General features: G+C 39.2%; 1 protein-coding gene across 2 annotated transcripts in view; it reads left to right on the top strand.

Moving 5' to 3' along the window:
* Positions 1-12,681, top strand: part of E2F1 (E2F transcription factor 1) — a 32,783-nt gene extending 20,102 nt beyond the window's left edge. The window contains exons 4-8 of one of the 2 annotated variants that reach the window (XR_011600277.1): positions 1,096-1,248; positions 2,367-2,481; positions 3,710-3,914; positions 7,282-9,257; positions 10,444-12,681. Coding sequence is in view for 1 of the 2 variants with exons in the window: in XM_070941666.1 (XP_070797767.1) it covers positions 1,096-1,248; positions 2,367-2,481; positions 3,710-3,914; positions 7,282-7,532 (724 nt within the window). In the remaining variant the exon portion in view is untranslated. Of the gene's footprint in view, positions 1-1,095; positions 1,249-2,366; positions 2,482-3,709; positions 3,915-7,281; positions 9,438-10,443 lie in introns of those variants that run through there. The other variant, XM_070941666.1, reaches the window with a different exon arrangement.
* The last annotated feature ends 304 nt before the right edge of the window (positions 12,682-12,985 follow it).

Raw genomic sequence — 12,985 nt, 5'->3', positions numbered from 1 at the left:
GACCACTAAATGTCGATGAGAAGAGAATGGAATAATTAAGATGGGAAAGGAATGACTTTAGGCAAATTCCTGAAGCTTCCTGGTGATATTATACACTACCAGTTCCAGAACATTTTACAGACAGAAACTAAGAATATAAAAGCCAAGCCTCAAATACCTTAAAATCTCTCAGGATTTATTAGGCATGGTCAATGGGAAGAAGATTGTGGCTTGGGTCACTACTTTCCAGGCATTTCTCACCGAAAGATCCCTAAGCAGATCCACCGCAAAGGTCAATCAGATATATTTGAGGAACATTCTCATAAATCAACACTGATATAGGCTTGGAAACAAACAGATAAGCTATATTATCTCTTAATGACTTCGTATGACAATCAGTTACCCTAACGGTAACCAAGAGGTTGAATTCTTCACTTGCTAAAGTCTCTGAACGGTTTTCAAAGACAACCCCATAAAAACTGTATTATCTTTGTTCAAACATGGGATTATTAAGACAACGATTACTTGGTCCAGAAAAAAATTAAAGACTTTTAGTTACTGTGACACGTGGGTCTTCAGTTACAAAATGCATCGCTTGGAGTTATTCCTTAATCCATCTGCTGCTTTGAAGGAGCTCAGAATTATCTAGAATCACCTGTCTTCCTAATTCATAGGCTGGAACTCCCTCTCAACAACATTTCAGTCTTGTTAGGATTCAGTCACAGTTTATTGGTTCCCATCTAGCCACCTACTCTCCTAGAACATATCCTTCATAGGCTCTTATGCCTATTGATGATACCTTGGCTAAATCTCAGAATGATTTCTCCCCAATGGCTTTATATAGATATTAAAGATTAAAGAGGACAATATGGAATCCTATAGCAGCCATAGGATTAGTATAGTAAGTGGCAAGAATATTTTCTCTAGGTAATTTGTTGAACTTTCCCTTTAAAAATTAACTAATTTACTTAATTGAGCATTCATCTGTCTTTTGCTGTGTTATTCTGACAATGTGAAAGCGCACACAATGCAGTTTACTTCTCATCTACCTTAATGCTAAGACTTGCCAAGTTATTAGTCACAGAGTATTTCATCTTGCCTTATTCTTTTTTCTAGGGGGAACCGGACTTCTGTGGCAGGCACCAATAAGAGTCAAGCGTTAATGAAGGAACTACAGGATCTTCAAGCAGCAGAACAGCATCTGGACAGCCTCATCCAGATGTGTACTACTCAATTCAAGATCCTTACGGAGGAACCTGAAAACAAGCAATATCCTTCTCTTCAAGATGAATGGGGATTGGATGGCTTTATCCAATCATAAAGCCCAAAACAGGTTCATAGGAGCAAATCTTCTGCAGTAACCAGTAGCAGTAAAGTACCATATTCCAAAGAGGCAGCTGCACTCCCGACATTCCTAGATTGGGTGTTGGTACTTTAATTTGTACTTCCACACCCTGTGAGTTAATGGAAAATCCCTACCTGGCTGTTGGCTAAGGCTCTGAATTGTCAGTGAGGTGTGGAGGTGTACATGTGTGTATATATCTCAGAAAGGAAGCAAAAGAAGGGTGGTGGTGCATCTGTCAGATGTTCCTTGTTGATTTTTGCCTGGCAGTTCTGTAGTTGAACCTGTTCCTGATAATGATATCTGCAATCCACCCTTTCTGGTAAATGAACAGTCTTTAACATATGCATGTGAGAGAAAACTGCAGCTATCCTTTCTTCTCCCCCACCCCCATTTTTTCCCTTTGCAATAACGTTCCAATAAAATAGGTTTGCAGGTTGCATATCACAGGTAAGATATATGTAGTAAGGTCTTAAGTGTACTGAATGAAATTAGTTAGATTAATCTCTTCAACGCCTCACTACCACAGGATTAAACTAATGAGTGTGCTCATAATTTTGAATAATTGAAATCAATTTTCTGACACTACAAACTTGTGGAGAATTTCACAGATCTCAGAAATTGCAAGTCAGAAAACTGAGAGTAACAGTTAACAACTGTTAACTGTTTTCCAGCTAAAAGTGTGTGTCCAGAACAGATTATTTATTACACAGAAATTGTAGAGGGAAATAATTAAAATTTGAAATAGACTGGCATTGAAATATTAAAAAGAAAGAAATAGAAACAGGCATACAGACATGGTTATTTTGAATGAGATTAAATCTTCATGGCCAGATTAATTGCATCCTGAAATTAAGGAAGTAGCTAGTCTAAAGCTATTGTAACTCTGAATGGTTGTTAAATGACCGTTCATAAATCAAGGACTTCTTGTATGCCTCTTTCCCAATAAGTAGTGATTTGAGCCTCACAGTTGTATATTGCTATTCTAGTTTTGTATCTTGAAACATATATTGTGATATTTCTGACAAAACTTGACTGATCATACTTCAGCTTATGTGACTTGTCAAGATCTACGCAACATTGCAGACCCCTCAGAGCAGCTGGTGATGGTCATCAAAGCCCCCCCTGAGACACAGATGCAAGTCTCTGATCCTGCAGAGGTAACCTTCCTGCTTCCAAAAATTACAGAGGCCATTTGGGGCCTGTCATGGAATACTTACACACTTAAGTTTCAGAATCCAAATCCAATTTACTATGTTTATCCTTTCCATTCCTCATTAGGTAGGAAAGGTTTATGCAAGTCCGTTTAAGTGTACGGACTTGCACACAGTATCATGACTGTGTTGAAACAGTATCATGACTGAGAAATCTTGCCACCAGTATGATAGATCCAAGGAAGCTTGGTTTTTAAATGCAAGATTCTGTATATGTGATTGCTGATCTATTCATTCATCCATCCATCCATCCAATTTCTATAGCTGCCTAGCTCAACCAAATGACTGTTTGACATATTGAGCTTAGTCTCTTTGAACACAGTTTAGCTGTATGTCATTGGACTTCATACACTGTGTAATATTTTACAATAATAAACTGGCACAAAGTGTTATATCCTAGATTAGTTAAATGGTGGATAAGAATGAAATCCTATCCACTTACTGTGCTGCCCTGTAAGAAAATGTCCTTTTGTAGGATAAGCCACCTGAACCAATGTTTTGTGCCTAATCTATCAAATATAACTGGTGAGCAAAGGAGAGAGATTTGTTGACATAGTGAGGAAAGTTTGGGGCATGTGAAATAGAGGTTATACATCTTGGGTTAGTCTAATAGAATAAGTTACTGTCTATTTAGGGCCAAGAATGATGCACAGAATAAAGGCTTTTGCAGCCCTTTGTTACCTAAGCAGTTAATGTCTAGGTAGATGCAGTGTCTTGTTAACTCCTGAATAGCAATGTTAAACCAAGGTATAACAAAATAGAATGCTTCAAGTGGAATTTTTCCTTTCTCATTTTATTATTTTTGATTTAATACAATTTTTCTACAAAGCATTAAAACTATGAGCGGAGATCATTACAAAATATAATGTTTTTCACTCAGATACTGAGATGTACTGGGCTTCTCAAAAATTTCCTTGCAGAATTTAGGAACTGTCTATTGTTATGAGCAATAGTTATCCCAGGCAGTGAAATAAGCCAAAAGAGTTAGATTTTTCGATTTTCTTTTGTCATCTGGTCACAAAGAGATAAAATTTTGAAGATTTTATAAAACTGATGTTCCCAAAATATTGTTCATAGAAAAGAACTAGAGAGGCTTACCACTACCACCCTCCACAACAAATGTTTATGCAGTCTTCTATGTCTCCTCAAATGTTCTTTTTTCCATCTCTGTTAGGCTTTCCAGATTGCTGTGAAAAGTACTCAGGGCCCTGTTGATGTGTTCCTGTGCCCAGAGGAGAGCTCTGGTGTCTGTAGTCCCACCAAGAGTCCGTTGAAAGTGGCTCCTGAGGAACCTTCTTCAGAACCTTCACAAACAACACCCTCTGTGCTTCTACACCCTTCTCAGGATACAAGTTTGCCATTGTTGAGTGGAGACCAAGGTATGTCAATTGTTGCCTTAAGAATTAGCATCCAAGAGTAACTGAGGCCAGCAAGTCTTTTCAGTCAGATAATTCTGTGTCAACCTTGTGTTTTGACTATTGTAGCTATGTATTTCCAAAAGTGTGGCCTTTCAGTAGAGAGTGTACATAAAACTGGGAAGAACACAAAAGCATATTCATAATTGTTTTATCTACACTGTTTTGATTTTGTAGATATAATGCATCATGATATCTGAATAGTTTTTCTGAAGCCTTTGTTACCACCCTATCAAGGGGGAAAAAATCTTGATTTCTGGTTCTTTTATTGTTGATTTGTTGTTATTAGTCGCAAAGTTGTGTCTGACCCATCGCTTAAAAAGCAATAAATAAATAAATAAAAACCCACCACTTCAATATCATCATTGTCAATTTTAAGGCCGATTGCTGTACCTGTTGTTAGTTTTGTCTTCTTTACATTTGATCATAGCCCTGTTTTTTCCATTGAACTCTTTAACTTTCATTACTAGGGCTTCCAGATCATTTGCATTTTAGCTGTCAGAGTAGCATAGTGTAGGTGATTGATGTTTCTTCCTCCAGTGTTAAAACCATGCTCATATTTTTCCAATCCAGCCTCTCTCAGTATATATATTCAGAATGTGGGTTGAATAAATAAGAAGATAGTACAGGTAGTCCTCGACTTACGACCCCAATTGAGCCCAAGTGAAACTTGGTTAAGTGAGTTTTGCCCCATTTTGTGACCTTTCTTGCCACAGTTGTTGAGTGAATCACTTCAGTTGTTAAGTTAGTAATACAGTTGTTAAGTGAATCTGGCTTCCCCATTGACTTTGCTTGTCAGAAGTTCACAAATGGTGACCACATGACCCTGGGACACTGCAATTGTCATAAATATGAGTCAGTTGCCAAGTGTCTGAATACTGATCATGTGACTGCAGGCATGTTACAATTATTATAAATGTTAAAAATGGTCATAAGTCCCTTTTTTCAGTGCCGCTGTAACTTCGAACAGTCACTAAATGAACTGTTGTAAGTCAAGGATTTCCTGCAGTTAGTTTCACTGTATTGCATCCAGGCTGGGGCTTTCTGTCCTGACTGTAAGTTTCTCAAAGGATACTGAGATGTATTGGGACTTCCATTTTCCTCAAAATATTCCACAGATTGCCATGGTGGACACCATCAAAGGCTTTTCTGTAATCAGTGAAACACATATTGACTTTTTCTAGTTGCTCTTTAGCTTTCTCAGTTACCCAGCATGCATCCGAAATAATATCTCTTATTCTCTATTTTTTTCCTAAAACCAATTTAAATGGCTGGTATCTCCCTTTTCATGTCTTGTTCTAATATGCAATTGGATGATCTTCAGCATTATTTGCTAGGATATGAAATTAGGGATATTGTCCAGTAGTTTGTGAACTCTAAGTCTCACTTTTGTTGTTATTGATATTTAGACTGATCCCTTTCAATCTGTTGTTACTCTCTCATTCTTCAAATTTGCTGGCATAGTTTTGTTCAGGCTGAGATAATACTGCCAAAATTGAGTTGGAAATGACTGTGCTAAGCCTCTGTTAGGCAAAACAAATTCAGCCTTCAAATCTGTCCAACTTCCAAAACAAATAATTTCGCTCAGTAACAGTTGTAAATGTAAATTATGGCCCTAGTTTGAAGAATCATGCCCGTTTTTATCTTAAGAGAAAGGAATTCCGGTATCAAAATGCCATAAGGGAGGACTTTCTATTCTGTGTTTTTATTTCATAGCATTTGCAATATAGAAAATATATTAGATACAGAAAGGCTTCCACGTCTGATCTTAAATTATGAGCCAAGAGCAAGCCAGATTTTCAAATACCCTGGCTCTAAAGCAAATACATCCTTTTGCAATATGTATGCGAGTTGTTGTTGGTCTTGCATTGTTGGTTCTGCACTTCCGTGGAGATGATTATTTTGAATCTTTTTGACAAAGATGTGGAATAAAGAGAGGAGGCATAGAAACAGATGGCATTAGGGGAGATGATATAGGAGAAATCAGATAGGAAACGCTAAGAGCACATCATGAGAAAGGCAGGGCTAAATGAATCAAAAGTTGGAATTAAGATTGCCGGGAGAAATATCAACAACCTCAGATATGCAGATGATACCACTTTAATGGCAGAAAGCGAAGAGGAACTAAAGAGCCTCTTGATGCGGGTAAAGAAGGAGAGTGCAAAAGTTGGTTTGAAACTCAACATTAAGAGAACAAAGATCATGGCATCTGGCCCTATCAATTCCTGGCAAATAGATGGGGAAGAAATGGAGGTAGTGACAGATTTTATTTTCCTGGGCTCCAAGATCACCACAAATGGGGACTGCAGCCAAGAAATTAAAAGATGCTTGCTCCTGGGGAGGAAAGCTATGGCAAATCTAGACAGCATACTAAAAAGCAGAGACATCACCCTGCCAACAAAAGTGCGTATAGTCAAGTATGGTTTTCCCAGTTGCAATGTATGGCTGTGAAAGTTGGACTATAAGAAAAGCTAAATGCCAAAGAATTGAGGCCTTTGAATTATGGTGCTGGAGAAGACTCCTGCGAGTCCCTTGGATTGCAAGGCGATCAAACTGGTCAGTCCTAGAGGAGATCAATCCTGACTGCTCTTTAGAAGGCCAGATCCTGAAGATGAAACTCAAATATTTTGGCCACCTAATGAGAAGGAAGGACTCACTGGAGAAGAGCCTAATGCTGGGAAAGATTGAGGGCAAAAGAAGAACGGGATGACAGAGAATGAGGTGGCTGGATGGAGTCACTGAAGCAGTAGGTGTGAGCTTAAATGGACTCCAGAAGATGGTAGAGGACAGGAAGGCCTGGAGGAACGTTGTCCATGGAATCGCGATGGGTCAGACACAACTTCGCAACTAACAACAACAACAAATACCAATCTAGTGGGGTAGAGAAGCACTGAGAAAGGTGACAAAGCTGTGTTTTGCTAACATACTTCTACAAAGGCTTTATGTAGAAAGGCTTGATGGGGAAAAACTACAAATGAGAAAGAAAGGCAATGCATTTCTTGGTACATTTCTGTACCAAGTGAATTTCTCTCTCTTACGAGTTTTTCTAAGAAAAGGGTTTTTTTACATTTTGTTTCAAATTATATGTAATTTATTCCTAATTTGTGAGAAGAGACCAAGTCAGATATTTTTGTAGTTACAGCTGAGCCATGAAAACTGTTTATTCAATTTCGGAAGAAACATTGTATATTATATATACACCGTAATTGGAAGATTAAGCAACTTTGTTTTTGTGTACAGACAAGGCTTTATTTGGGATACTCACTTGGGATTAAAGGCACGGGTATATCTATTATGCTGGTTACTTAGTCTCTCCTTTATCTCTTGGCAGAACCTTTGTTATCTGGAGAGACTACGCTGCCTCTGAAGTGTCCCGGGGATGATGTAAACCTCTCACCACTGGCTTCCGTGGATGCCTTGCTTTTGCAGGGCAAGGATGACTTCTCAAGTTTTCTGCCCTCTGAATTCATTGCACTTTCACCACCCCAGACTCAGGACTATCATTTTGGACTCGAGGAGGGTGAAGGCATCAGTGAGCTCTTTGACTGTGACTTTGGAGATTTCACCTCCTTGGATTTCTGAATATCCTCGGGTTGGGGAAAGGGGAGCGCCACCTGGTCAACTCTACCCCATCATGGGGGAATCTTTTTGCAGCTGACATCTGAATATAATTCCAGGGCTAGTTGTCATCTTCAGGGCCAGTGTGCTGTAAATCAGATGCCAGGAAAGGAAAATGGCAGAATGTGGTCTGGCATCAGTGACAGTGAGAGCACTCAGCTCCTGGAAGGGCTGCCTTTTGCTGGCCATCTCCCTATAATTGAGGGAGATGGCTGTGAAGCTAATTGCTGCTGTGAATGTTGCAAGCTTGTTTTTGTGACCTGATTGAGAGACAGCAGGCATCACCTCAAGCCTGCTGTGCCCAGGCCCAGAATAGTAATAGTATTTAGGAATAGGTGAGTAGGGTCACCTTGATTCTCTGGTGCCATGTTTGGAATCTATAGGGATAGCTTTAGAGATGCTGTTGCAGCAGCCTAGTTATTCTTGTTGAACCACTCCTTTCCCTGAATTTCACTTTAGATAATACTTGGCTGTGGGCAGGCCCCCTTTTTATCAGGTGCTTAATTTTCTATGTTGTGAGCAATTTCTCAATCTTGGCTTAGAAAAAACACGATGGTCAGAAGCTATCCATAGAAGAGGGGGCCCCTCCATTCCTTTCTCAGCAAACTGTTTGGGTTTTGTGGCAGAAGCACTGAGCACATTATTGTGAGGGACACCTTTCTGCCAGGCAGCGGTGGGAGAAGGTGACCAGAATGGTACTTCTCAGAGCAGTCATTGATCTGTCCTCTTGCAGTCCATCTCTACCTGGTTGGCTGGCATTTTTACCTTTACCTAGATCTGGGAAATTCGGAAATGCTGGCAAATGATAAACCAGTGATTTGCAACTCAGTAGTTAAACAATGGTCAAGTAGAAGAAAGAAAACCAACTGGATGGATAGGGTGGGCGATACAATGGGAGCCTTTTGTTAAACATGCTGCTTAAACTAGTGAAAGGTAATGGGTAATTGGATACGTTAGAAAAGTGGGTGGGCATTTTTTATTTTTTGCTCTTTTTTAAAAAAATGTTCTGGTTGAAAAGGAGAAACTGGCTTTCAAATATGAGGCGCTAAGAATGGTGGGGTGAATTGTTTCTGGATGCCGATGCAAACATATTTTTTCTTTTTCCTCATAAGCCTCACCATAAAGCTTTAAGGAGGGTCCTGTACAGATTATTTATTTATTTTGGGTGTTCCTCACGTCCCACTATGGATATTATTTTGTGGAAAGTCCATTCCCTGGTAGAATACATCTATATCTATCTGGGGATGTGATGGGTTTTTATTATGGTGATTTTTTTTGTAATAGTGAAGTGCTCAGTCTGCTCAGCTGTCTTTAGGTTTAGAGCAGACAGCCCACAAGGCAGAGGGGACACTGCTTGTAGTAGGAAATGAAGTTACTGGAACGTTTTGCTTTGGCAGGAGGAAAGGGAAGGTTGCTGGCTATTCTCCATGATAGTAAGGGAGGTTAGCCCTACACAGTATTGTGAGACAACAACCAACCAATGCCTTTGTTTGCCCCTTTCCTGTAAAGTGAAGGGAAAAACACTGACTCTTTCTCCTTATTATCCCAATCCCCATGCTAAGCATAAAGTGCGTCCAGAAATCATGGATTCATATTATTTATTTATTATTTATGTGGCTCCATCCAGTGTTCCTGGAAGATAAAGGATAGTGTCAGAGGAATATGGGTACATGAACTCAACATGTCCAGGTATGTGGAAAGAGACCCTTTAGGGATCTAATTAGAATTGCTGACCTAGCAAGTGGCAGCAGAGAACCTGGGAACAAGTAGGTTGTAGTCAGAGAGCCTTGAATAGCGAAGAGATTCAATGTCTCATCAATATGTTGAGAGAGTATGACTGGTCAAGACAAGTGAACTGAAATGCTATTTATTCATAGAGGATGGACAGCAGGTTCATCTTGTAGAGTAGTATTTCTCCACTTCAGTAATTTTAAGGTGTGTAGACTTCAACTCCCAGAATTCCTCAGCCATTCAGTGCTGGGAATTGAAGTCCACGCATCTTAAAGTTGCTGAGGTTGAGAAACACTGCTGTAGAGAAATATGTTGGTATGTTGAAAGGGAGGGTGGGGGAAGGACACACACACTGTGCTAGGATAAGAGTTTGTGGAAGGAATAGTTTTATTCCAGGTTTATCCATTTTGAGAAGTAGCTTTAGTTGAAGAAATGGGGCTTTAGCAGCAGATAAGATGCCATCAGCTTGACTAGGAGTTGTTCCTAGTGCATCGCAAAGCAGTAATTGGTGCTGTCCCTGAGGTGCCTTCTTAGTCCTTTTAAGTATTATTTACTGGAACTCACCAAAGTGTGCTTCTACATGTTAGGAGCGTATTTTGCTTTATGGAAAGGTAACCATGACTTGGTGTGTGGCTTTGGATGGAGGTTGTGCATTAGTGTTCTTAACAAATAAGAGAACTACTAATGTAAAGCGTTGTGACACCTAGTCCCAAATAATTCAAATTTAATTGGAGAAGGGTTTTTTTTTTTTTGACAAAGCCTGAACAAAAGCATCTCTTAAGTGGGTCTTCTTCAGGTAACACATATAAATATGCTTCCTCAAATCAAAATTCATCAGGCAGCAGGTGGCTGTATAAACATATACACACCGTGATTCCCGTCCTCTCTCCTCACCTTTCAACTCTTTCTCAGGTTGCCGGTTCCTAAAACTGAATCAAGTTAAAAATTATCCCTGTGTTGCTAGGCTCTGCATAAGGAGAAACAGCTAACTCTCTCCAAACATTGCATTTTCCAACTTGGACATTTGCAACTAGACTGTTCTCAAGAAACTTAATGCTGTGTCCTCTTAGACTGCACTACTTCAGAATAATAGCTGGCACAACATGTTCTCTGTAACCAAGGTACACTTTATTTCTTGTTTCAGATACAAACAGGAGAACAATTTGATCATATTCAGATTCATTACTGATCTCTCTAAGTAAGTCTTATCTGGATGTAATATTAAATGTTAGCCAAGTTGGCTGGGGCTGATGGCAGTTTTAATTCAATTTATCTACAGAGCACCAGGGTTACAAATCTGGATGGCATTTCTGTACATAGGTCATCTTACTGTTCTGACATGTTTATCTTTTTGTAATGTGGATATCTCCCTCTGCAGCAAACAGTGACAATCTGTTCCAAAGGACTCATTGTTAGATTTATATCTTTTGATATATCCATTCTGAGCACATCTTGCTTTTACAAGGGAAGACAAGTGCTGCTTTGGCCAACCTCTTTCTGATGCCACTCATACAAAAGTCACTGTAATATGCCAGATATTTTTTCTCTTTAGCTTACCTAGTGCAGGTTATTAGCCCCTCCCCCCTTCAGAAGAAAAAAGTCTAGCCAGAAAACAAGGGAACAGATTCTCTAAAGATCGTGTTGATATTTGTCTACTGGAGTATTCCAATACTTTCCTGAATTGATGTTCCATTCTTACTGGTTGGGAAAAAATAATGCTATAATGCCAGGGCCCAGTTTTTTGATATATCAAAGCAATTAACTATGCTGTATTATTTATATTTTAGATCATTCTTGAATGTATTTCCTTTTTGATAGTTACCTAGAATGTAAGGAGTACAGCATAATTATCTGAGGTAGAATGACAAACACCCCATAATTGTTACTACAACGTTGTCCTGCAAAAGTCCCTGAAGAGGTTTCAGCAAAATGCAGTACACTGTATGGTTCAATAAGCTGAACAGTATTTCCATAATAACAAGTCAGGATTTGAACCCTGTTCTGCTGCCTGCTTGGGATTGGGGGCAAAATTATGCACGATTCCATAACAACTTCCTATGGACCTCTCAAGTTCAACAGATATGATGGCCACTATCTTCCCTGATAATCTCAATTTTCACTTCTACATTAAAATGCTGTTTAATGTTTTCATCCTTCAGTTTTAGCATCACCTGCAACAGAAAGCTATTCCATAATTTTTCAAGTCACGTTCTTCACATCTCACATCTGCCTTCTTACCTTACCTCAGTGTGGGTAACCCTCTTGGCTCAGATATCAGGATGTTGTTTGAAAGAAGGACGACCTTCATGCTATTTGAGGAACTCCAGCCCCTCTATTTAAAGCAGTGGATTGGAAGATCCTAAATAAACTGATGAGCACCACTGATAGCTGAGAAAATGGCCAATGGTCAAAAGCTTCAGTCTAAGAAAAGCAATCTAGATTTATTAAAAAAAAAAAAAAAAAAAAGACACAACTTGAGTTAAGGATGGAATGGAGAAGTATGTTGCAGGCAACCTATGAGAAGAGCATGATTTATGCAAGTTGGCCTTGCACAGCAAAATTGAATATTCTGTAACGGATTGGAATGGTGACCTCCAGATGTTTAGCAAGAATTTTCAAGCACTTAAGAATAAAGATCTGAGATCATTTGCTGCTGTTGTGATTAAAATGATTTTTGGAGAATCAGGTACATGTATGAACAAGAATGCCTGTTGCACCGGAAGCCTATTATAAGAAAACCCATCCACCTTGCCCCCTTTCTTCTAACAAGTTATCTTGATCCTGAACCATATGCACCCCAGATAATGTTGCTGCTATCGACCTAAGAACCAGGGAGGATTGGAGCCAGAGAGCTCTGGTACCTTAATCCGAATGGGAAGCACTTATTATAGCTCATAATGCAAATAGTTCTACAAAGCCTTAAAATCTATTGGATCAAAGAAATAAGCCTAGAGTGCACATGATACTCCTTTCAGCAGACTTCTTTTAGTGAGGAGCATGAGAAGTCCATTTATTAAAATTGAAAGCACAGCAGAGGAGAAGGTGCTGTACCTGTACCCCAGCAAGATAACTAAGAGTGTCCGGTGTAAGTGATGTGGATTCAAAGCATTATCTGTAAAAGTTGGGGAATCTTGTTGAGGTGACTAAAGGTTGCTGAGATATTGTTATAGTTCTTAAGGATTGCAACTTCTTTGGTAAGTTTCCAGGACAGACACCCAAGATCCTTTGGCAACTGAGTGACCAAATGTGTTGCAAAACCTGCAGCATTTTCCAGGTGCCTGAACATTGAGGGAAGTGCACGTTTTTGTCTGTGCCTATTTTTAATAACAAGCCTTGTTCATGATTTGTGCCTTTAGTTTTAATAAACATTTCTAATAATTTCCTCTTGATTTACTGTCTTTTGAATATTGCATATTTAAATAATGGTAAGCACTTTGGACTGGTAGGCACTTATTTTAAGCATGTCCTGAGACAAAGCTTCTGTATTCACTTCTTTGTAGATAACTATTTGACTATTGGTTGCCTAGCAGTTGGGGAATTTACACATCAAAGTAGTAATAACAGCATCAGTTACCTAAGGCAGATCAAGGCTATAGCAAGTGTTGTGCTGCAAGATATCAAAACTACATAATCCATCATTGTTTCTCGGATCAGTTTCTACAAAGCCCACATAAAGCGTAGTTCTC

Source organism: Pituophis catenifer, unplaced genomic scaffold, assembly GCF_029215685.1.
Source record: "Pituophis catenifer annectens isolate HBS135680 unplaced genomic scaffold, rPitCat1.0.hap2 SCAF_3, whole genome shotgun sequence".
Classification (NCBI taxonomy): domain Eukaryota; kingdom Metazoa; phylum Chordata; class Lepidosauria; order Squamata; family Colubridae; genus Pituophis; species Pituophis catenifer.
This window is presented reverse-complemented; position numbering and strand designations above follow the sequence as displayed.